Source organism: Oculina patagonica, chromosome 1, assembly GCF_052425735.1.
Source record: "Oculina patagonica isolate OP01 chromosome 1, crgOcupat, whole genome shotgun sequence".
Taxonomy (NCBI): domain Eukaryota; kingdom Metazoa; phylum Cnidaria; class Anthozoa; order Scleractinia; family Oculinidae; genus Oculina; species Oculina patagonica.
The window spans coordinates 33,426,434-33,450,808 of record NC_135758.1 but is presented as its reverse complement, the minus strand read 5'-3'; the positions used below and the strand labels follow the sequence as shown (position 1 = coordinate 33,450,808).

At 39.0% G+C, this 24,375-nt stretch overlaps 1 protein-coding gene across 1 annotated transcript in view; it reads right to left on the bottom strand.

Moving 5' to 3' along the window:
* Positions 1-24,375, bottom strand: part of LOC144665394 (E3 ubiquitin-protein ligase rnf213-alpha-like) — a 160,039-nt gene that overhangs the window by 73,922 nt on the left and 61,742 nt on the right. Inside the window, exons 19-39 of the mRNA XM_078526651.1 lie at positions 23,683-24,015; positions 22,489-23,306; positions 22,067-22,230; positions 13,561-13,635; positions 13,159-13,265; positions 11,431-11,584; positions 11,083-11,299; positions 10,649-10,919; positions 10,066-10,239; positions 9,812-9,920; positions 9,568-9,739; positions 8,229-8,424; positions 7,776-7,891; positions 7,021-7,215; positions 6,626-6,748; positions 5,791-5,908; positions 5,290-5,525; positions 4,396-4,478; positions 4,025-4,158; positions 2,161-2,256; positions 1,804-1,941 (exon numbers count right to left, since the gene is read on the bottom strand). Coding sequence (XP_078382777.1) covers positions 1,804-1,941; positions 2,161-2,256; positions 4,025-4,158; positions 4,396-4,478; positions 5,290-5,525; positions 5,791-5,908; positions 6,626-6,748; positions 7,021-7,215; positions 7,776-7,891; positions 8,229-8,424; positions 9,568-9,739; positions 9,812-9,920; positions 10,066-10,239; positions 10,649-10,919; positions 11,083-11,299; positions 11,431-11,584; positions 13,159-13,265; positions 13,561-13,635; positions 22,067-22,230; positions 22,489-23,306; positions 23,683-24,015 — 4,029 coding nt within the window. The remainder of the gene's footprint in view (positions 1-1,803; positions 1,942-2,160; positions 2,257-4,024; positions 4,159-4,395; positions 4,479-5,289; positions 5,526-5,790; positions 5,909-6,625; positions 6,749-7,020; positions 7,216-7,775; positions 7,892-8,228; positions 8,425-9,567; positions 9,740-9,811; positions 9,921-10,065; positions 10,240-10,648; positions 10,920-11,082; positions 11,300-11,430; positions 11,585-13,158; positions 13,266-13,560; positions 13,636-22,066; positions 22,231-22,488; positions 23,307-23,682; positions 24,016-24,375) is intronic.

Here is a 24,375-nt window from a genome sequence, read left to right as displayed (position 1 = left end):
GAAAGCGGGTCTTCAGAACGATAAACTCCGCAATCACAGTGCTAGGAAAACCATGATTCAAAAAATAATGTGCCACCGACACAAATCGCACAGCTCTCCGACCACAAAAACTTGAAAAGTATTGAAAACTACAGTCACCTCAGCACAAAACAACAAATGCATATGTCAAATGTACTGGCAAATATTTCTAGTGAGTGTTCAAGCATCACTCCATTCAGTCCGACTGTAACTCCGTCAACTTTAGCTGCATGTCGACCAGAAGGAGCCTGTCGCTTCAGTAACCCTAACCAACAGTCTATGGCTTTATTCTCCGGTACAGTAATTTATGGAGGACAGTTTTCTGTGACCATCAACACTGTGAATCAATGCCACCGCTTCCTCCTCCCTCGGAAAGCGATAAGGGAAAAGAATCAGAGTCTCTAGCGATTCAGATGATGACTAAGACACTGTAGGCTTTTGCATACAGTTTTCTTGACTTTGTTGTATTATACTGATTAGTAATAGTTCGCTTGCGTTGTCGTTGAGTTATTCAGCGTATACCGCTGTTTTATAATATCTGATTTACAAAACATTAAATTCGAACTTAAGCCTTAGTCAGGTTTTTTTTTCAAGTGAAAAATGTTTATAAAACTTGTGAAAGTAGAAACTGACGTTCTATTTCTTGTGTTACTTCATTAAATTATTGATTTTGAAAGAGAAACTGATGTTTTAGTTATTCTAGTTTTACACGCAGACATTGCAGTTGAATGGGTTCCCTGATCACGCTCGTTAATTTGACAAAATTTCGCTTTTCAAAATCTCCTTTTTCTATAAAATAAACAAATTACACCATGGAAAATGCTTTGTACGATTTTTTATTCACTCGTTGATTTGTATCAGAAAACGAACGAGTGAGCGTAGCGAACGAGTGAGTTTTCTGATACTACTAGACCGGTGAATAAAAATCTTACACACGCATTGTCCATGGAGTAATCTCTACTTATTATAAACGTACTGAGATTTACTCACTGAAAAGCCGCTAAGTAAATTTTCGTTCGCAAACCGATGTAAACCAATCAAATGGCGCGTATCAATTTTTCACATGTGAGAAAAATGAAACGTCCAATCAGAAGCCACATAAAATGATTTTTGGCGTGTGAGACGTATCAAGTTGAAGTTTCGTTCAAGGCTGATCATGATTGGCGGCGTGTCACACACAAGCCATTTCTTGGCGTAGATAAAAAGCTATTTTTTTACAAATTATAATTCCAACGTTTACCTTAAAACTTTATCGGCATTCCTAATTAAGAAAAACAAAAGGGAAAAGCCCACGGTTCTTCGGCAGAAGAATACGTCGAATATCAGGAAAACAAGAACACAGAAGATAAAAGCAAAGCGGACGTAAAACTGTAGGATGAATATCTCAACTCGTTCGCTCCGCTCACTCGTTCGATTTCTGATACTTAACCAACTCGTGCGTAAATACCGTACGCGCGCACTTTCCATGAAGTATTCTATATGCATTGTTGGATTCATTTCAATTCAGTATCTGCTTTTTCAAGGAACCTCCTCATATTATCAAGTCTAGCTGATACATCCTATGGCAGTTACAATGTTAAAAGAGAAGAAAACTTTTCCAATACCAGCAGAGGGTATTATGTGGATCCTTTTTTGTTTTTATCGGATAGTTAAAAATAAGTATCCTCTCTACCCCCCCCCCCCCTTCCCATCCCTTTCAAAAGGCCTTGTAAAAGAATACGTCCCCTGGAATTTAATAGAGCTTTTACGGTAATTACTTACCTCATCGTCGTCATCCTCATCAACGTCATGACCTTCCTCCCTTCTTTGCTCAGTTAACACCTTTTTCATCAGCCTACCGAGTGTGTCCACGTGCTTATAAAACCAAACCATCACTTGCATGGCTCTCTCGACATCACGAAGGCTGACAAAGCTGCACTCATCCTTTAATAGAAATAAATAGGCTTGCAGCTCGTCACGTAGACTCAAAGAAGCCCAGCAATAACGTAGACATAAACGTTACTTTATAAATTTAGAAGTCCTTGCTCTGATAAAAATATAAAGACAGACATTGCAGTTTCTAGCAAGTACTGAGCGTAATGGGGAGCTCACGATATAAACACATAAAAAAAATAATCGGAGGTAGATTGAGATAATACCCACCGACTGATCTCTCATATATTTCTGCGATGCTGCTAAGACTTCCGCGACTGCCTGCACCGTTGATGAATCTCCAGGTAATTTTCCTTCATGCAGAATCTGATGAAAGAAAAAGCGAAAACGTTGTAAAGAAAATGTTTTTAATTAGAGAGGATATGTGAGTAATAAGAGTAAACATACAGCTCGTTTGCTCTCCAATCTCCTTCTGGAAGCATATTGGAACCAGGCAAATAAAGTCACACGAGACAACGGACAATCTTTGACTTAAAGGGATTTAAACAGATTTTTGACAGCCCAAATTTATGTGTGTCGTAGGAAACCGCAGAAAAAAGGGTCTTTTTTCACAATTGCTATTTCGGAGCACTAAACTGTCTAAAACCGAGTTTGGCTGCGGATGGCTCTGATGAAAATGGTTTGCAATTTGAAAACGTTAGCCAGTGTTTTCAAGTTGTTTCCGCGCGCCTTCGAAAAAAACTATATTTGAAACCTAAGTTTGATTTCAATCCCCAAATAAAGGTTATATCTTCCGTCAAATGTTCAAAGACAATGTTTTTCATGGGTAAATTTCTCTACCACCTATTTCAGAACAGTTAAGACCAAAAGACTGGGAGATCCCCATGACATAGTGCCTTTTTTGTGGGAAATAAGTAGATTTGACTGATCTGACAAAATTTTGAATTTACCTTCGTCACTCTACTGACTGGGCAGCAAGAGAAGTGACTAGAATATATTCTACCCACGACTATTGTATTCTATCCACATTTGCATGGTAACGGGGTAATTAAATAGATTTAGCCAAGTCTAAATGCGGAGCTCCCAATTTATGTTGTTTATTATTTTTATGCGAAAATACATTATGGTCCAAAAATTTCTTGCTTTTCTGTTTGACCTTGCGGAAACAACAGCAAAAAAGGTTATCCACTGGCTCGAAAATCTTGATATAAAGATTGAACAAATTTCTGACAAAGATATGTTTAGCATTCTGAAGAGCGAGGACGAGTTATTTGTAAACAAAATTTTATTAGTCGCCAAACAATAGTTATATTCTTGTAGACAAGGTAAATCATTACCTTCAATAAGAGTATTTAACTCAAAAATTACACTGATTTACCAAATAGAGACAATGATATATCAAAATCAAACAGCAAGCTGTCAGCTCACAATAAGAAATGGAGCAAGTATAAAAATAAATTAGTATGCAATCCCGCATCGTTAGGAAAGGTAAAATAAACCTAACAATCTGAAAGTAAAAAATAAAAAAAACCTAAGAATCTTATTATCTATATATTAGTGCATCTATAATAACAATTTAAAAATTTTAAAAAATTACAATTTTTAAAGCTACATTACTACAATAATTACAATATTAAAATGTTACATAACGAATACTTCTTAAAAATTCCCTTGTGCCGGCCATAGCGCGAATCGAATCCAGCAGCGAATTCCATGTAAATACAACAAAAACATTCCATGTTAATACAACAAAAGCAAAAAACAAAAACATGCCATATAACAGTGCGAATACTCGAACTGGGACAGTTCGAACAAAGTTAACCAATCACAACGTTAATTGAGAGCAAAGGATGGCGACCTTTTTCAGAAATGAACCAATAACGTCCGATAACGCAAACAATAGATGGCATGTTTGTTTCTTTGCTTTTGTTGTATTAACATGGAATGTTTTTGTTGTATTTACATGGAATGCACGATTCTATCTTTTCTTATGGTTATGGTGCTCTGCTCTGCGGCCCTTTGGCCGCTGGGAGCTCCGCTATGAAAGATCACTTCCGGAAGTCGTGGATTTAAACGCCAACAAGTTTGCTTTCCCTTCTGGAGTTCAATCTATGTTATTACACTTTTTACTTACATAGCGGTTGACAATTTGATGTGTGTACAGTCTCTCAACGTCGGGTTTCAGCTGACCAAAATCCCATATCAATGGGCGCATACTTCCTGGCAGGGCGTGCACGCGGTACACGAGATGACGTAATGGGATATGACCTGTTGGACGGGCGCATGTATAAGGTTTAATTTCCCTCACGGCATGAAACTAAAACAATCGGGCGATTAAATTATAAAATTCGTAAACAAATGTGAGCGTAATGCCTATGATCAGTCACTGGAAGGTGGTATCGAATTTGCACCTCTTTACTTTGACAAAGTGTCCGGTATAGAAGCTACAATGTTTTGATGTAACATCAAATGTTCACAAAGAAAGAACTGTTCATTGTTTCATACCAAGGCGATCTTCCGATTGATCTGTTTTCACGTGGTATCCAAGACCTGCTGACTCTAACTTATGGATCATGTCGTCGGTATGCCTACAAAGAATTGAAATTCCACCGCCATCAGAAAACATACTATTTTTAGTTGTTAATTATCACTACAACACTGTTTTGCCTTTTTTGATCATGTACAGTTGAACCTCTTTAAAACGAAAACAAAAGGGGCAGGGAAGAGCGTCCGTATTATGTAGGTGTCCTTCTCTATTGGTATTATGTGAGGGTTGAAAAAAGCGAGTGGTGAACGAAATGATGAGAAAACACCGTGTGTGAACTATGACAGTTGACGAGTTTGAGTTGTGGCCAAAAATATGCAAACGTTAGCCATGCCTGCCGTGCGTAATATAGGCAACAACAATCCAACATCCGAGCTTTGAAGTGATTCGTTTTGTTTAACTTTTAAAACGGAATATTGAAGCAAAGGAGGAAATCAAATTTCCATTAACAAATTATTAGTTCGCCATCGATAGGAACGCTTGAGCAGTTTTGACCGTAATATATTTAAAACGTACAATTCTGCTCTCGGACGCGATGTCTAGCCGTGTCTGCTCGACTCGACATCGCTTCAGTAAAATATCGTTCATAGTTATTCTTTGCTCATTCAGAAGCTCAGAAATAGGAAAAGAAGAACAATTTCAGTATTTGTTAACCGTAAAATTTATGATATCACGGAAGAAAAAGTTAACTAGTTGTTTCAAGACTGGTCCAAACCTTTCAGCTAATTAATCTTGCAGTTTGTCTTGCATCTAATTGGTAACGTAACAATAAACATTCCAGAAATAATTTTTGGCGTTCGCGCTTTTTTGGTTTCGACTGTAATTTACCTAAGAGCAGATTCGAAATGTATCACCTTCTGTAAGGATTGCAGGCAGCAATAAACTGCAGTCTTTCAAGACCCTGTCCGATAGGTCGTCCATTGATTCTACGATCCACCATGACCTCCTTGATCATGCTCAGTGCCTCAGTTGTGTTGGCCTCATCAAAAAAGAGAACCGTGTCAATGTTCTTGTTTTGGTTTTGACAAGCCATTTCTTCTGCTTGGTTAACTTTTAGCTTGATTTCTTCGTATGTTGTACCGCCATGAACCTTGTAAGTAAACAAGTTTTAATCTTATATTAATCTATAGCTATACCAAGAATGCAGAATGCTCGAAGTTATATTCCCAGAATACATATTGTAAAGAATACATATTTTCGGTTTCTCGCTTACAGTACATAGACATATCACTGCTCATTAAGTGATTCCCGAACTTTGCAGGGTTCTCTTGTTCCAGAGGAAAATCCGACACAAACATTAACAGTTCTGCTAGAGACGCTGCTAGATCTCCATAACTAAAAAGTTCAGTACTAACCTTAACCAAGAGCATGTTTCGTGGACCGTTGGGACCTGCTTGTAGACCGCACATGTACCGGATTAAACGGGTTTTACCACAGCCTGTCTCCCCCATCACGATCACAGGAATATTGCACCTGTTGATTAAAAAGAATCATCGTCAAGTAAATAATTTTCATGTTGTGTGATAAAAAATGGAAGATGGTAAATTTTAAGCTCGGTGAATAAATCAGATTTTTTTCTTTGTCCCACGCTTGTGATAAATACCCATTTGCATTTTTATCAAACGTTATGCTGTATTAATTTCTTTAATAGCTACTTGATGTATGTGAAGAAAAATACATTTGTCAATGCAAAAAATAGCCTACCGTATATTGGTAGAGAATCATACGTCAAACCAAACATATGACTAAGAAACTATCCAATTATAGGGAACAAACGACCATATCGACTTACTGGCTATCCAATAATGAACGATAAGTAAGAAATTAACAATTTTATGTGTCAAATCTTCTGTCACTAGATGTACTAATTGGTGACACTCAATAATACAACTAACTACAAACAGCAGTAGTAAAAGTAAAAGAGTACATTGTTTAAAGTTAAAAAAATGTTAAATTCTTAAAATGTTAAATTTTAAAGGTACTTTATAAGAAATAGAGAATTTTAACGATTTTACAATTTCACGTCGTTGTAGTCATGTTTCAAACAAAGCAAGCGACAAACGTTCGAAAGACTCAAATTGGCAGGGTCAATCACCTGGTCAACAGCTGTGTAAGTCCCTACTGAACAAACCGTAAAGACAGAAAATCGAAGAGCCAATTAAAAAGAGATACATGATTACTGAAACATACCTAAATCTCATGTGAATGGCCAAAATCTTCTTTTCATTGTCTGTAGTCAGTTCATATGCTCGGTCTGGATCGTGTACCCAATGAACATCCATGACAGAACATAACCGATCTATCCTGTCCTTTCTGAAATGAGGTAAACAAGTTAAATTGAAGAGAAGTCCGCACGGAGGACGTCAACATCTTGAGCTTGAAGCCATGTTCCATTATTACTTAATATAGCTTTCTGCTCAACAAACAATTAATCTTCCCCTTCAAGATAATTTGTATTCCATTCAATTAAGTAACACTGAATCGACAATCTACAAAATTATGGCATCTAAATTACGACAAATGCTCAGTCTAAATCAAGGTTAAAGTCAGTCCATTGAAAACAGGGTTGCATTTTAGTTACTTACTTGTTCAAATTCTCCGTGTTTGTGGCAAAATCGACACGCTGGGCTTGCAGGCCATTTCGCAACTGTTTAGAAATCAGACATTTCTCCAAAATCATCCCTCTTTGAGGGTCAACGAGGTCGCCAGCCGAATTGATATAGAAACCAAGAAACGTCATAGTCATGTGGTCTTGGTTGAAGAACAAGTATGGATGAGGGCTGAATGACAAAATAACAACAACAGTTACTGTAAAAACTACGATTTTGGTTTTGCTTTAATTGACACTGGAATTGGCGTTGCTGTAGAGTTGTAGTTGTCCTTGACATTAAACTACCTCACTTTGCTTTCGTACTTTATAAGTGTTTCTTTTTTAATTTATTCAGGAAGATTGCTTCCAATTTCACGCAGGGTTACGTAAAGATTAAGTCCCAAGCACGTAAAGGGAAATTGTCTCTCGACCAGTTCACGACGATTCCATTAAACAATCTGGAACTGCTGGGTGCCAAATACCTTTTTCAGGTACATGACCCAATGCATTTACTTTGCAAAGAACCTCTATATTAGCTTCTTTGATCGTCCGTAAAAGTCATCCACAAGGCTTCAAATAAATTGCTTTAAGCTGTCGCCTTGCATCCAGATGAAGACATGATGGACTAGCTTTAATGGATACGATTTGATGCCTTTAAAGCATCATATAAAAACGTATCACAAAGCAAACGACATGGAAAGATTCAACAATACGACATTTGAGCAAACAGAAAAAACAAAGACTTCTAACCTGCTCTCCCAGCTTCTCCTGAGTTGAAATTGTTCGATCTCCCTTCGTTCAAGTTCCGCGTTATCGTCCGTAAAAAAAACAGTGTTCTCTTCAGTTAAAGACGGAGTGGCAAAGTCCTGCAAGGAAAGGAAGACACTCTCATCAAAATATACCTTAGAAATAATTACTGGCCCACAAAAATCCTATTGTTCTCTCTCTGCAATATATCGAATATTCCAGCCATGAACCAAAATATCAGTGTGGAAGCGACTGAAATCGTCCATGTAATGTAGAGAGAGAAAAATATGGATTTAGGAGGGTCAATAATTATAATTGCGGCCTCGATCAGCTGTCTGCAATATACCCAATAATGCTGTGAGCCTTAGTAAATATCTATTAAAGACGAACGTTTATAAACCGACGGTAATACACAGGTAAACGTATCGTCGAGACAGAATTTATAGCCAAGCTTACCCTCGACATTTGTATCATGAAACGTACGACGAATGAGCGGAAACCTTCCAGATTCAGCACATTAGGTCCTGCTAGAATTTCTCTCATCAGCTGCATGTTACAGAATACACTCTGTTCACAATCTCTGAGCTGGGAGTTTAGAAAACTCACAAAGTGACGAATTTCTGACCAGGAAGGATCAGGAATCCCGCAGTTTCTGTGAGAACAATTGAGAAAGACCTGATTACCGTATTTATTCGATTTACCGCCCTGGGCGCTTATTATATTTTTGGACCTTGAGGGTGGGCGCTTATTCGAGGTGGGCGCTTATTCGAGGCTGGGCGCTTATTAAATTTTCACCATTTCAAGCAAGTAGCACGTTTATTTTGCAAGAAAACAACAATTATAATAACTAAATGCGAAGGTGTACGAAAGCTGAAATTAAATATTTATTAAAAAGTTTCAGTGAAAAAGCTAAAAGAACTCGGCTTTCGGAATAGTCATTTAATAGTAGTTAGTCAATTGTAATCTCAACTTCAACAACAATCAAAATTCCTCTTGTGCCCGCAATTTAGAGGGGTGGGCGTGGGCGGTTATTCTAGGCTGGGCGCTTATTAACTTTTTCTACCATCAGGGTGGGCGCTTATTCGAGGTGGGCGCTTATTCGAGGTTGGGCGCTAAATCGAATAAATACGGTATGACCTGCTGAAACGTTTAGATGTCACGAGCTTCTATCGCAGTAACTTGTTCCGTAATCTAAACAATACCCTTTAAAACAAATGAGCACTTTATCTGAAAAGTGGGTCTCAAAACCTCTGAGGGAGATTTTCACATGCACAGTTCATGTCTGCCAGTTAGCTTATAAATCTTAAATAGACTCGGTGAGAAGTGACATTAACCGCAGAAGATCACTACCGACCAATTGGAATTTTTAATGCAACATGCGATAGGAATATTTATGGTCTCAAAGTTACGTGAAAAGCAGATAATTTTGAATAGGAAAGGTTTAGGAATGTATATGGATATCCTGAGATGATTCTAATACAATATTTTACTTCTCACCCACCATTTTTGTAAAAGAAAACTACCACCATCCCAAACGCCAACTTGAGTTAATATGTTAGTTACCATTTTCCTCATGTGTGTCAGTAAATTATCACGCGGCAATGTCTACACCCTGAAACAGCCTTAATGCACATGTAAACACTAATGTGCTCCTAGAGCGCATCGTCTCGGTATATATTCGGAGGTACATGATCTCTGATAGCTTAAAAAAAAACAAGAGACGTAATATAACGAGTGAAAACCTTAATTAGCTGGTGTAATGAAGGAGCTTCTTTAAAGTGTCAACTTTACAAACCTGAGCAAGAGCGCAAGGCATGCTTTTCTATCATCATCAATTTTCCCGGGCGAAAAAGTGAAGTTGTTCAGACTTTTTCCTTCACTTGTCAGTTTAAGATATTGATAAACCCTCTGGAACGGTGCGTTCCGAAACTCTTTGACATCAAACAAAGGATTTATGTCGTTTGGATCTGTAAAACAGATTAAGAAAGAACCATCAAGCACCAAAATCTGCAACTAAATTGGCTTGAAACTCTTCATACCTGGATTTTCTGCTAAACGGCACTGAACAGTCCTTGGTGTCTCACACTCAATGGTGGGTAACAGATCGTAGAATGGTCGCTTAGACATAAACGATCTCCCAGAATGCCTCTGCAAAAATAAAACATTGCATCGAATGAGAACATTATGTTATGAATATAAAAAAAGATGAGGTAAAGAGGCCAAAACCATCTTCCACCGTTTTCTCCAGAAAGCTAGTGACCATAACTATTTTCTTCTGGACTTCTTAACTCACCCCTTGACTTTCAGCCTCTTCTTCTTTTGTGAATCCCATGGGAAGAGGAGCAGCCGTCGTAACCTCAATGACGTACAAGTCTGTGCTTCGCCTTCTCCACACTCTTCCCATCTTGTCACAAAGGCAGCCAAGAATAAGTAAGTTAAAAAGAAGGGTGTCCAACCCGCGTCTCATCTACAAACAAAGCATAGTATTAACAGAAGACTATCGAGTGCAGATAAATGCTTGCATGAAGTTCTGTCCTGGATATATCAACATAAAACTACAGAAAGATACTCAAAGGTCTTCTCGATTATAAACGATTTGGTATTATGGGAAAAAATCCAGCTTGGACAAATGTTAAGTCATGTTTTTGTGCTTTTGATAGCCATTAGTAAGCCTCTTAGGTAGTGTAATCCATAAATTTAATAACCGCACTAGCGTTAATTCAAAGTTGTTACTTTTGGAAGCTACAGAACAGCAGAAATCAAATTCGTCGTCTCAGAGAATTTTCACCAACCCTCATAACTAAAATTAGGCTCGTTGTATTCACAATCAAGATATCAGATGCAAATTCTCACTCTCGCCGCTTTGTACATCTTACCGAAGGCGACACATCCAAATGGAATACACGTGACAATGGTACATTGGCTTTCACTGCATGCGGCAAAAGTGAGTCTACAAGCATGGAAGCGTCTGTGGAGTTCCCATGGAGTGGAACGGTGACGTGCAAGCATATGTTGGAGTCATGCCTGCGTAAATTTGTCCAAACCATGTCGTTGTTTATAAGGTTAGGCAGCTGTTCTGTTAGGCGACGAACGAGCAGCGTCTTTCCCAAACCTCCTCGTCTCGATGAGACGGCTCGGACACAGAGCCTAAACAGAATACAGTTAATAGGCTGTCAGGATTTTCATGTGCCTTGTATGACACTGAGGTCACAAAAGAAATAGGTAACAGTAAGATTTCCATGCAAACGGAAGGTGATATTTCGTAACCAAATTTTCAAAAATTATTCCAAATTGTATAAGCAAAACCTACTTTTCTGGATCCAAGGATCCTGCTGTAGTCCAGGTTATCTTACTACTGTTAACGTATCCATACTGTGACGGAGGGACGCGGAACTGATACTTGAGGTAGCTTTTAAGGTCATCTGGCGAAGGGCAAGGTGGAGCGGCAACCCGATACTGATCAAGGACTGCCACTACATTGGCACGGTCCTCGTTCTCGCTACTACATATTACCACCAGGCCATAGTCTGGAAAGTAATAAAACAATGTAGTATCGCACATCATTCATATGTATCACTCTACAGCAAAATCGCCTAGCCTAAGCTTAAAAACTGCAAATGACTGGCAAAGAAATTCGTTGACATTCAGGCGTACTCACGTTCTCCAGTCCTGCCTGCTAGTCCCTGTGTCACTACACTAAGCATGTCCACTGCCTGTTTGCTCACAGAAAAGTCTAACAGATCGGCGTGAACAAGGCAGTAAAATCGGCCTTCCACGTCGACACCCGTGGCTCGTCTCCACAACAATTCGATCTACATCCAAACCAAAAAAGATAAAATCGATTAGTGGGGTATATGGGACGTGCCCGCGTCTTATGTTGAGGGTAAACCTGCAAGGAACGACTATCGATCTAGGGCGTAACAACACTCCTGGTAGGTGGGTTTATCAGTAATGGGCATGCGTGACGCGACAACTTCCAGCATAAATCACGCGGGTAAACACTCAATTCAGAGTAGCCATCGTTTGTTAAATCCGAATGAATCTATCGTTAAACATTGTCATCCGTCGTTCCGCTTAGACAAATTAAATTAAAGTCAGCCATTTCTCAAGTACCCGTGAGTAATGTTTTGTCGACTAATTAAGGCGTTTGGGCACCGAAAAGCCATATAACATACGTTGTCTTGTAAACGATATCGTGATCGACCGGCAACAGGACGTTCTCAAGAGTACTTGGAAATTGAAAAAATAAATAGATCAATCTGGTCGAGTGTTATGCGGTCTTGTGTGGCTTACAGAAGGATCTGTCATTTGGAAACTCATAACTGTAGAATGTGCGGGCTGGTATGAACAGTGTTCTGATGCAATTGAGCAAAATTTGTAGGTGTGATGAAACAGTGGACGTGATAAGATACAAACGACCGATCACACAGTTTGTTTGTTCACTATATAAAGACCACAAAGTTCCCTTGCAATGCGCAAAACAAAATAAAGCGGTAGATTGTCGATACGATATAGAAAAAAGCTACACGGAGCTACAACTATTTTGGATCACGGAATAAGCTAAGAAATCTCACGTTCATATAGACGTTTTCGCGATTGTATACCCGCATCTGAAAATTGAATTCGAACTCTTGCAAAACAAAATAAAGCGGAAGATTGTCGATATCACATGGAAAATCGCTACAAGGAGTTACAACTATCTTGGATCACGGCATAAGCTAAGAAACCTCACTTCCACATAGACGTTCTCGCGATTGTATTCCTGCATCTCAAAATTGAATTCGAGCGTACGTTTCAGTCGATTTAGCTTCCCAGCAACTGCATGAGAATGAGAGAATTGTATCATAACAGAAACATTGAATGTACAAGTTTAAAGTATAAGAAAAACTGGAAATCCTTTCTAATTTTTACGTTATTTTTAATCAATCATTCCAGACATATAAACAAATCAATGCAGGGGTATCTTGTCGAGTAGCTCGCCGCGTGGTTCGCAAGGAAAAACATTCGATTTGCTTCCATCTTTCTAGTTGTCTTTCCTTGAGCTCACACCATAACACTGGAAGTTGAACAATTTGCCAGATGGTGGCGACATATTCAGCATGAGCTTTGAAATTGTAAAGAAAGACGATTAAACGAGTCAGACGAGTCGATCGACCAGCTTACGCGAAAGTTTCATGACACAGGCAAATTACGCGCAGGATTTGCATATTGACATATCGCTTCCGATTGGTCTTAAAACAGTAGAACTGCAGTAGAACTGATTTTGCTTGCGTCAACAACAGCTTGTACATGCGCCGTTCCGTGTCAGCTCCTGAGCTGCTAGGTTCTTTAAAGGATTCACGCAACTTTAACTTGAAAAAAAAAACAACATTTCTTTGGTTGTTACCTCTTCTGTGGTGGTCTCAGGAGTACAAATAAGCACCTCTTCGTGGTTCGGTAAAGGCTGCTTCTTGTCATGCATATACAAGGCGAGGACGGTGGCAAGGACATCATCTGCAAATGGGGTACGAAGATGAATACATCAAGCTGTCACCTTGTGTCCCTTGTCTCCTAGGGATGGCCTTCAAATTGGCTGCATTGCCTTTACGCACATTTTTTTAGTAGCATGTCCCTAAAATTCTACGTTGCTTGAAGAAGGGGCGTTAACCTGATATTCTGATTTATGATTATAGTTAAATACGGATAAAAAAAAATTAAGATGGCGGATGAGTCTACTAAGATAGAAGCCAATTATTTTAAATTTTATATGACTATGTTTTACAGTTTCCTTAGTATACACTTTTACTACCTTTAGGAACCAGCATGAGGTTAGGTCTTCCTCTTTTCAGGAACGCTGGAAAGGTACGAGGTGTTGTTTTTTTACCTAAAAGTTAAGCAAACATATGTGACAATTTTTAGCTTCTTGAGATTAACAGCATATCGAAGCAATTGTGACATAAATGAAAGATTCACGGGCTGGAAATAAGAAAGGATAGAAGCGAATGAATATAAATTGATCGCTAACATAGTCTGACAGCAATTTGGCAATAAAGGCTCGGGCGTTTTCTTACTGAGTGCTAAGTAGTCTAACGGGGATGTTGAGACAAAATTATTCGTGAATTCAACAGGCCTGAGCTCATGAGCTCTGGATTTCCACAACCGGTTTAATGAGATGCGTGTCACGTTGGCTCATGAACTTATGTAATGAGATACGTGTCACGTAGGTGTATTGAGGGAGTCTCTCTCAGGGAGCACATTCAAACTAGTCAAACCAGATTTGAATCCGGTAGGATTTGATTATTCAAAATGGCGCACGTATCTGTTTGGTAGCCGATTAAACCAGTTTTCAGGCTGGAAAACAATCTTCAAAATGGCAAATTAAAGATAGATAGATGCTTTATTAAAACTAAATTGCAACCCAAGGGTTGAATAATATAATTTTACAAAAAAATTACAAAGGTTAAAAAGGTTAAAATTACTTATATATACAAAATGAAATATACAGCTATAAAAAGTCAAATATTTAAAATTTGAGCGCATTGCTAAGAATGAATGAGTTCTTCAATCTATTTGTCTTAAAATTAGCATTGAATTTTCGTTTCTTCCTCAAATTGTAATGACAGGTGTTCCTCTCTGGGAGTAAATTATGGAGTTTGTTATTCCTGTCTTCTGCAATCTTTGAAAAAAGCTTGTTCGTTAGGGACTGTCTTCTTGCTGAAAGAGTTTCAAGACCAGCCTGAGCCAAGGCTTCTTGGTAGGGCTTGAAAGGAAAGATGATGCGCATTGCCCTCTTTTGGATCCTCTCTAACTCTTCTGAAAGATACTTTGGAAGACTATCATGGAATACTGGGCAAGCGTATTCAGTAAGAGGACGAATACAAGTTCGATAAAATTGAATTAGCTCCCGTGTGCCGAGACCAGAGCGTTTGAGCTGCGACAGACAATACATCCGTTTCCTAGATTTCTTTCCGATTTCTTCGATATGACAATTCCATTTAAGGTTACATGTAATGTGCATACCTAGAATCTTAGCCTTAGGAACGCTTTCGATTTCACTACCGTTAATTACAATGGGGTCAAAGGAATTGTTTGCTGTACTAAAAGTTATTCGAAGTTACTTGCACTTTGCCTCATTGAGCTAGAACTTGTCCTCAGCTGCTCTGGTTACGAAGGTATCAACGGCGGTTTGGATGGTACTTGGCCGGCTCTTGGCTACGGTTTCTGAGATGGTGGTGTCGTCAACGTATTTCCAGAGCTTGTTATCAGGAATGTCGAGCTCATTAACCATAATGATGAACAGCCACGGGCCAAGCTTAGTCTCTTGGGGGACCCCTGCTGGGATTGCTTCCCACTCAGAGAAGCAGTCGGAGCCGAGCTTCACTCGTTGCTTGCGGTCGGTAAGAAAATCGATAATCCAGAACAGGGTAGCCTCAGGGAGATCATAGTTGTGCAGTTTATTGATCAATATGTGATGATCAATAAGATCAAAGGCTTTCTTGAAGTCGAACAGGACCGCTCTTACTGTAGCTTCGTCACCGTCGGTTGCACTGTTCCATTCGTGAATCATGCTGATAAGCGCTTCAGTTGTACTTGAAGAGGGGACAGTACCAAACTGCCTTGGATCCACTTTTGCGAGTACAGCTGGTTTAATATAACGGTCAACGATAAACTCCTCTGCCAGTTTCGAGAGGATAGGTGTAAGCGAAATTGGTCTCAAATGCTTATTCACATCCTGGACTGGAATTTTTTTGGGAATAGGAGTAATGTCAGCTTGTTTCCAGGAGTGTGGTAATTTAGCCTCCTTGTAGGAGCAGTTGAGAATGTCCGTGACGACTGGAGCAAGGAGGTCTGCGTTCTCTTTCAGTAACCATGCGGGCATGTTGTCTGGCCCGGATGCCTTCGCTGGATTCAAGGACGCAAGTTTTCGGAAAACACAGGTCTCGGAAATGGGGGGTAGGTCGGTATAATGAGCGTCACATGAAGTACGGGGTGCCAGTGGTGTAAAGGTGCTCATTGGGGCCAAGAATGCTTTATTTATGGTGTTGGCGAGGGCGGTGGGGTTTAGAAAATGCCCTTGGTCGATATCACTCAAGACTCATATTGTGTCTGTGGCAGCCTGCATCCTGGCGAGTTTCTTGACCTCCTTCCACCACCTGCGAGGCTCACGGTCCCTTAGTTGTTCTACGTTTGACGCGTAGTATTTGGCCCGGCATAACTTGCGTAGCCGGTTCACACTGTTTCACAGGCGGCGGAAAATGGCATCGTCCCCTCGGGCAAGAGCTCTTTGTCGTTTACGTATCATGGATTTCAGCTGTTTGTTTATCCACGGGGGATCGTTGACAGAAAGCTTCTTTGACCTTAGGGGAAGCAGTGTGTCCATACCTAACTTAATAACAGACTCCAGAGTGTTTGTTTTCTCTTCGCAGGAGACCTTTGTCCCAACGAGAAGGTCAAGGTCGACCTCTTCAAGATATTTCCGTATAGCTAGGCGCTTGGTTGTTCTCAGATCTCTTGATTTTATTATGATCTTGTTTTTAGGGAAATCGCTTCTTGCCAAAGGTTTGACTTCAACAGTGACATGGTCGGAGAGGCCAAAGTTAGGTCGTTTTATAGGCACCTCGTAGAAAGCGCCTAAATTGGTAAACACAAGATCCAGCATGCTCGACCCACGAGTTGGAAACGGGACTATTTGTTTGAGTCCGTGAGCGTTTTTAACATAATTGAGATCAAGTTTGTTAAAGTCACCGACGAGTAGAAGACCAGAGTCGGTAGAAATCCACACTTTTTTCGAGTAAGTAAAAAAACGTTTATTGAGTATAGACAAAGTGTACAATCTCAAACCTAAATATGAATAAATATTAAATGTTCAGTAATGTTGCTTATACAATAATAAATGTTCAATAAGTCCACTGTTCTGATACGGAAAATTGTCTTTGTAGCTTGGGTCTTGGCGTGTACTTGGGTTTGACTTCTTTTGATGGTTTGTTTTCCTCGGGGCAGTACGTTGGTGACGGTATTTTACGCTCATCATCAATAGGTGTTTCATCGGCCCATTGGAAGAATCTGCACATTTCTTTCCTTCTTGTGCAGGTAAAATAGGGTCTGAAGGGATTGTTCTGTGACCTTGAGACTGTATGTCGCAACATCCATGTGTCTGCAGTAAGGCAACTGCCCACCTTCAAATGCAATGTATTCTGGTATGACGTGATCTCTGATACATTAGGGACTTTAAGATACCTGGACGGCTGACCTCGAGGACGGTGCGAGTCGACGTTAAGAGCCGGCGTGTGTGAACGGAGGACGGCTTCGTTAGTGGATCAATAATTCCTTAGCCCAAAACATGCGAAGAAAAACATCTGGCGCTTCTAGCCCAAAGTCGGGGACCAGAAAGCACTATTTTCATTCACAGGGTACAAATTCCAAGTGAAATTTTTGTAGAAACACAGGCAAGAAAGTTCATAATTTCACGCAAAAATCATACAAAAAGCACTCCCGTTCACTGGTGGACGGCAAAACTCTACTTCTCACGTCCTCGACAACAGCTGGACGAAGCTGGACGGCAATGTGCGTGGAGCGGGCATGCGCAATATAGGCTACACGCAAAAAATTACTACCGGTCAGCCGTCCTCGAGGTCAGCCGTCCAGGTATCTTAAAGTCCCTATTGATGATAAGCGTGCACGTCTTCTTCGCGGCAAAAGAAAGGACACAACTTCCAGTCTATATACCAGAGGCAGGCTTGATCAATTAAAGTTCTTTAAGGCAAAGTCCACACTGTGAGTAACGCATTTTAAAGTATGACTCGAGAGAGAAAACACAGATCCTTTATATAGTTTTCATTGTCTAACTAGTTGAGCCAAACAGGTTCTACCGGTCAACCTCGTCAACTTCATTAACATTGAGACCTAACCAGTACCAACACGTTTTGTCAAACTCGTGAGCATATATGATGGCTTTAATGATCGCATCCTCTTGTTCCTCTGGAGAACTGTCATAAATCCAGTCTTGATTTTCAGGACGGCACCGAAATCCATTATATCCAGTAGATCGTGCCAGAGCCAGTATGCATTTGTTTTCCAGTTATCCAGTGACTCGCGTAGACATGCCATCAGTTTTTGATTGTCATGGATAACAATCACCAAAAACACTAGAGAATTCCAGTAAGCCCGCTTCGTCTTATCGACACAATCACATTCGTAGCAATTATCGTTTGCAATATTTGGGGCCATCGTGTAAAGCAGATGAAAATGAGCGTGTAGTCGCTGTATAAATAGAGTCACCTAATAAAAACCGGTTTTCCTGGTTTAGTAAGGTTCACATTGTGTATTGCTGCGAAACCTTGCCACTAAGGGTGTTTTTGGTTTTTAAAGCCGTTTCACAGATTTGCGTTTGGAATCTGGTGGTGTTTCCAGCATTATCGCGTACACCGATTCTTCAAGCAATGCGTTGAGGGGCGCTTCCATTCTAACAGGAATTTTCGACTGTTTTGTAGTCACAGCTGTCGGCGGTAGTTGTCTTTGCGTTCTTTTGGTAGTCTAAACTTCTGATGTAGACGCGGGATTATTTACATTGGTAATTGTCTCTGTATGTGGCGCTGGATCTGTTTTGGGTAGAACCACTGTAGGTTATACGCTTGCTTCAATTCTTTTCTGTTTTGTTAACCCTTTAGATCCTAATTTTCCTGCGTGGAAAATACCAGCAGTAATTAAAAAATCTGCAGCTTTCACATATCTGGACACATGATAGTGATGAGCCCTCGTTATGGCAAAGTGATAATTTTCAAAGCTTTAAAAGCCAACTAACTGACTACAGCTCCAGATTTCCGTTGTATATGGTTGTTTATGTATGGTTGTATATGATATTTTTACCAATTTAAAACAACACTTAGCTTCATACGTTCAAATAGATTGTAGGAAGTCTATGAGCTTATTTTCATTCAAATTTTAAAATTTCTGCAACTCAAAGTAATCACAATAATATTCGGCATAAACAATCGTGTCCTTTTTAAAAACGCATTGTTCTCACCATAAAAGCGTGGAATATAATTACCATAATTACATCTCTCCTTTGGAAACTGATCGTGTTTTGGTCGGGTAGTCCGGCGGCTTAGCTCGGAATTTTAGTTGAATTGTGCACTTTTTGATACAATGAAAGTGGTAAACAACAGAAGTTTTTTTTTTGATATAGTGCCAAGCCTAAAAAACACCGGTTTCCGTGCAAACCGTAATTTATTAAAATCAATGAAATTTCGTGAAATATTTGTTTGTTCTGGTTTATAGACAAATACTATTATGTCAGGAAGTGATATCAAGTCGCACGTACAAAATTTAGAATGAAGTGCTGTAATTTAGACTGTTCACAGCCCTATATTTCCCTATTTTTCTTCTGTTAGCGAACGGTTCACCGATCGCGAGAGACCTGGACGCTAGCGCAAAACGAAAGACGCGAGGGAGCAGAGGGCAGGAAACGAAAAATCTTTTTCCATGCAATAATTTCCTAGTAAACTATTGGTATCAAACAGATGACAATTGTAAGCCTAATTTAAGGCATTCTGTATTTATGAATAAAAATCTACAATAAAAGGTTTATAATATAATAATAATAATAATAATAATAATAATAATATTAATAATAATAATAATAATAATAATAAGAAGAAGAAGAAGAAGAAGAAGAAGAAGAAGAAGAAGAAGAAGAAGAAGAACTTTATTTAAGTGTCTGGTCTTCTAGCTAGCTTTAAGCTTACTAATCGGGGACACTTCTGTTTATAGAAGTACAAGAATAGGTACTTCGTGGGGGAGGGGCCTCTCGGCTGAAAATTTCATTGCTGTTTACTAGGACCCCTTCGGAAATCTCAAAGTTTGGACTTTTCCGACAATTTTGTGACAGAGAATACAGCGCGGATAAAGAACTTCATGACTTGCCACTCCAGATAGGTATACTATGAAGACTGTAGTGTGTCATAACAGAAGCGGAATTTTAAAGTAGCGCTTTTAGAAAGAGGTAGAAGGCATTAAATAAAAATTTGCGCATTTAAGCCGCCATAACTTGCTAGCAAATTTTAAATTAAAAAATCCGCTTCTGTTATGACACTCTAGAGGTATTGACTGATCAGTTTTTGACAAGATCACAGTGTGCTGTGTCAAAGTTGATCTGTAAACTCTGCCTCAAAATCATATTCTTCTCAATTTGGCACTAACAAGGCTATAATATCGCCTTTGAGTCAATCTACCAAATAAAAGATAATACAAAATCTTTCATCATTTCTTTATGTCTCTGTAAAATTTGAGCGTAATCGCACTTGTAACCGTCGAGAAATAAGCGTTTTAAAAGATGCAGGTCAAGCAAAACTTCGCTTCGTGAATTTATTCATGCTGTATGTATCCCCCGCGACCTTAACACTTAAGAACAAGCTTGTTAGTTTGTTAATCAATAACATTTTTAAAGAAACAATGCGCTTAATTAGTTTTTGTTGCAGACAAATTACAATCTCGAGCGTAGAGTAAATTTTATGTTAGCTAAACCAAAAACAAACGTGTAGAATGCGAGGACAAAGTGCTGTTTTGACATAAAAACATTTCATAAGATTAGTTACGCGAAACGCAGTATGATATCTTAAATGACTTGAGCGAACGCGAAATGCGTTTTTTCCATCCATTTTAATTCACTCTGACACCTCTGAAACACTAAACACAATAAATGCACAAACCTACTCAAATCGAAGTAATGTCCTTTTAACGGATTAGATAACTATTAACAAACTTGCGAGAGAGATTTTACAGTTTAATACAACTTAAATATAACAAAAACTAAAGCGAATAACGGCTATTTCATAATGGAGCTCTCTCCGTTTGCCTATGTAATTAAAAGACGGCAAACAAATTCAAATTGAAATTCAAAGTGGAATAACAGCAAGAACAAACGATCGCATCCACGCATAATCCGAGAGAAACCGTTGGGGCAAGGATCCTCCCATTTCGCCTTAAAAGTCTACGTGCTGGCGTTAATTGCCGACTCATTGTTTGCAAAAGTTTTCGAAATTAGTATTTAGCAAATAATTCGCTGTAAAAATCATTTGAAACTTAATAATGCTTAACCATTCGTTTATTTAAATTAATAACATTCTAAAGTCAAGTTCTTTTTTACTGAAGTCCTGACAAAGTAACTTATTTTCAGCCCAAAATCTTTTCAACCTTTGAATCTTAAGGGCCTGTTTTGATTTTCAGTTAATCGACACAGCGGTCGTTCGAATTGTCATGCCCTCAACTATAAGTTTAAGATTTAACGAAAGATTTGGGTGAGCAAAAACGGCTTTACAATGTACAGATACTTCGACGTCTTTTTGTTTTTAAATCTTAAGCTTAACATAAATACTGGGCTTCCAGTTTAACACAAATATTAATTGCAAGCAGTCGTAATTGCTTTTTTTCGCGCGTCATCATGTTTACTAGTCATGCGAACTAGCTTCATTTCAGAAGATTTTAAAATTTGACTGTTATTTTTAAATAATCCTCTAAATCAAGATTAACTGAAAACCGTTTTGGCCAGGTTTACTCTAGAGAATAAAAGACTTTAAAAAAATAAACCCAAGTACATGCAAATTGCAAAGACAATTTGCCGTTTCAGAAAAGTGGACTCACTGAACATTCATTTTTGTATTAGAAACATCACTGAACATATGTTTCACATTTAATATTTATTCATAGCGTCTTTGAGATTATACACTTTGTCTATACTCAATAAACGTTTTATATTTACTCGAAAAATGTGTGGATTTAATTCGCCATTTTGAATAATTTTATCTGGCCTGAAAACCGGTTTAACCGGTTACCAAACGAGAAACGTGCGCCATTTTTAATAATGAAATCCTACCGGATTCAAAACTGGTTTGACTAGTTTGACCGTGCTCCCTGAGAGAGTCTCCCTCATATACCTACGTGACACGTATCTCATTACATAAGTTCATGAACCAACGTGACACGCATCTCATTAAACCAGCTCATGAACCTACGTGACACGCATCTCATTAAACCGGTTGTGGAAATCCAGAGCTCGTAAACTCAGGCCTGTTAAATTCGTAAATAATTTTGTCTCAACATCCCCGTTACACTACTTAGAGCTTACTTAGAGTTTGAAACCCTTAAATGATTATTTCTTGTAATGAGATGCACTGAGGGTTCATACGAAAATGAAAACACATGACACTAGAACCAGGCCAGTTGATCTATCAGCAACAAGCGTTAGATAGTAGCTGCTGTGCAATGCACAGAGTTTAATCCACCTCTTTACTATACTAAGTAACCTTTCTCATTCGTACCCTTTACTGACAGCTCTCGAAGGATGTTTCCCAGCTGAGCAAGCGTAAGATACTCGCTGATCTCTGCCTCATTATCATCGTCTTCTGTTTTCTCCTGGTCTGCGATGGTTTCAGGGAGCTTGGATAAAAACTCGGGTAATTTGTCCGACTCGGTTACGGTTGAGCTGAAAACCAATGTCAAATAACCAGCTGTTACTACTAGCATCGATTCAGAAGCAACAAATAGTAGACGAATGTCTATATATTATTACTGTCGTCGCTGGCTAAATATCTCTTTAAGGAACTATCAAGAACTAAACTTAACTAAAACTAAAAATAAAGTGCATGGGTGTTTAAGAGTACCGGACATTTATAGCTCCATGCATTCTCATATGAGGGTTACATAATAACAATACATAATAACATTACGTTCTATCTTATACCTTTCATCCTCTACGTGCATTTCATCATCGAGCTCTCTGTCTGAAAAGATTTCTCGTACAATAATGGGATTTTGCTTCGCCTCTTCGTAAAGAGCCTCTATGTCTGCTTCGTCAGCTTCTTCAAGACACCACATGAGCAAGTCGTCTTCATCTGCATCAACACCTAAACTTGCCAAAGCCGCCAATGCAACCTGTTCTGAGTAACCATCATCTGTTGCTGCATTCAAGAAACGTTCGATCTTTGTAGTGTCTTTTGGCTTCGGCTTCTTAATGGAAGCACCCTGTACTGGAGTCGTCGAGGGGTTCAAACTCGCGTAGTTGTTGTTATCAAATACTGACCGGCGTGTACTGAACTCTGCTCCTAAGGGAACCTGACTAAATGATGGCAGATCGGCAGTGCTTCTCGTCTTTTCTAATAGGTTGGTGTCTCTAAAAGCGCGCTGTATTGCTGATTTCAACTGTTTGGTGTCCAAATTCGGACGAACATCTTCGAGCAAAGAAAAAACCTGAAGGTTGCTTACAAGTAGGTCGTTGCTGTAGCAAACGGCGGCTATTTCCTTCCTTAGCAGCATCAACTGCTGAGTGGTAAAGAAATTCAACTCCCGATACTCCTTTCGTGCATCACTGACCTTTTTCTTCCAGTTTAAGTGACAATTCTCCATGGATGTACTTTCAGCTGCCAGTTCCTCCGCGATGGATTCGCCTTCCCGTTGATCCTTGCTACAGTCAAATTCTTTATTCCACTGCAAGCGATGAACAAAACCAGATTCGGAGAGGTTTATGTATGCCGTGGCTAGGCGCATGACGCCCTCAAGATTCTACAAGTTAAAAATAAACGGTTAGTAAAAAAAGACGCAAATCCGAGGTTTCACTTCAAATTTCCTCAAACTTTCATGGGCTTTCGATTCACAAAACGACCTTTCCAAATCTACTAGCATTGTATATTTCAGTTACGTATGTTTAAGTTTATTTGACATAGCTTGTAATAGTTTTGTTCTTTTTTTTTTTCTTGTCTATGAATTTTCCAATATCTCGCGATAAATTTTTATCTTTTTTTATAACATATTGTAAATGATTAAGCAATTCAGCCTGTTGGCTGCCATTTAATTGTTTTAATAAACCTATCTATCGATCGCTCTCAGTTAATTTTCATTCAGGCTTCCATTCAATATATATATTTCGTTTTTAACTTGCCTTTACAAATTGTTCAACCTCGTCCTTCCCTTTTTCAGCTTTTCCTGCAATCAACATTAATTTACTCTGCAAATCTTTCAATTCATCGACAGAGTACGTTCTGCTCTGCATTTCTTCGCGTCCATCTTTGGTGGGAACTGTCAGTCGGATCACATCATTAAGTGACAGCCGTCTTCCTCGCTCTGTCGACGGGCCAGTCTTGGTGTCTGAATGACCTACAACGTATACTCCACTGGAGTTGATGGTTTTAGCCTGTACCAACGACGTCATAGCAACAGAACCATGAGACTCTTTGACGGTCTTAAGCCACTCCAGATGCCTGCTGGTGTCACGCTATAAACAAAATAAATAAAAAACGTCAAACTTGTTCATTTGGCGGGTTTCCGTTTCGGTAGTGAAAACAGTCGGCAGCGAATGCAATGGAACACGAGAACTCCTAGATAAAAAATAACATATTGTTCTACACTGTGTTAAAAATCTAAAATATGTTATTGATTTAAATTGTTTTATTGCTTGACTGATAGTTTTGAAGTCTTTTGGAATTTTTTTCTTTCAGCATCTCAAACTATGTTTTAGTGACATTTATCAAATTAATTTAAGTCTACGGTTAAGTATTTTACCAAGTCATCATTTCACTTATCATTTATAGTTAAGCTACATTGATTGATTGACCGAATTTTCTGCAGTCTTTTC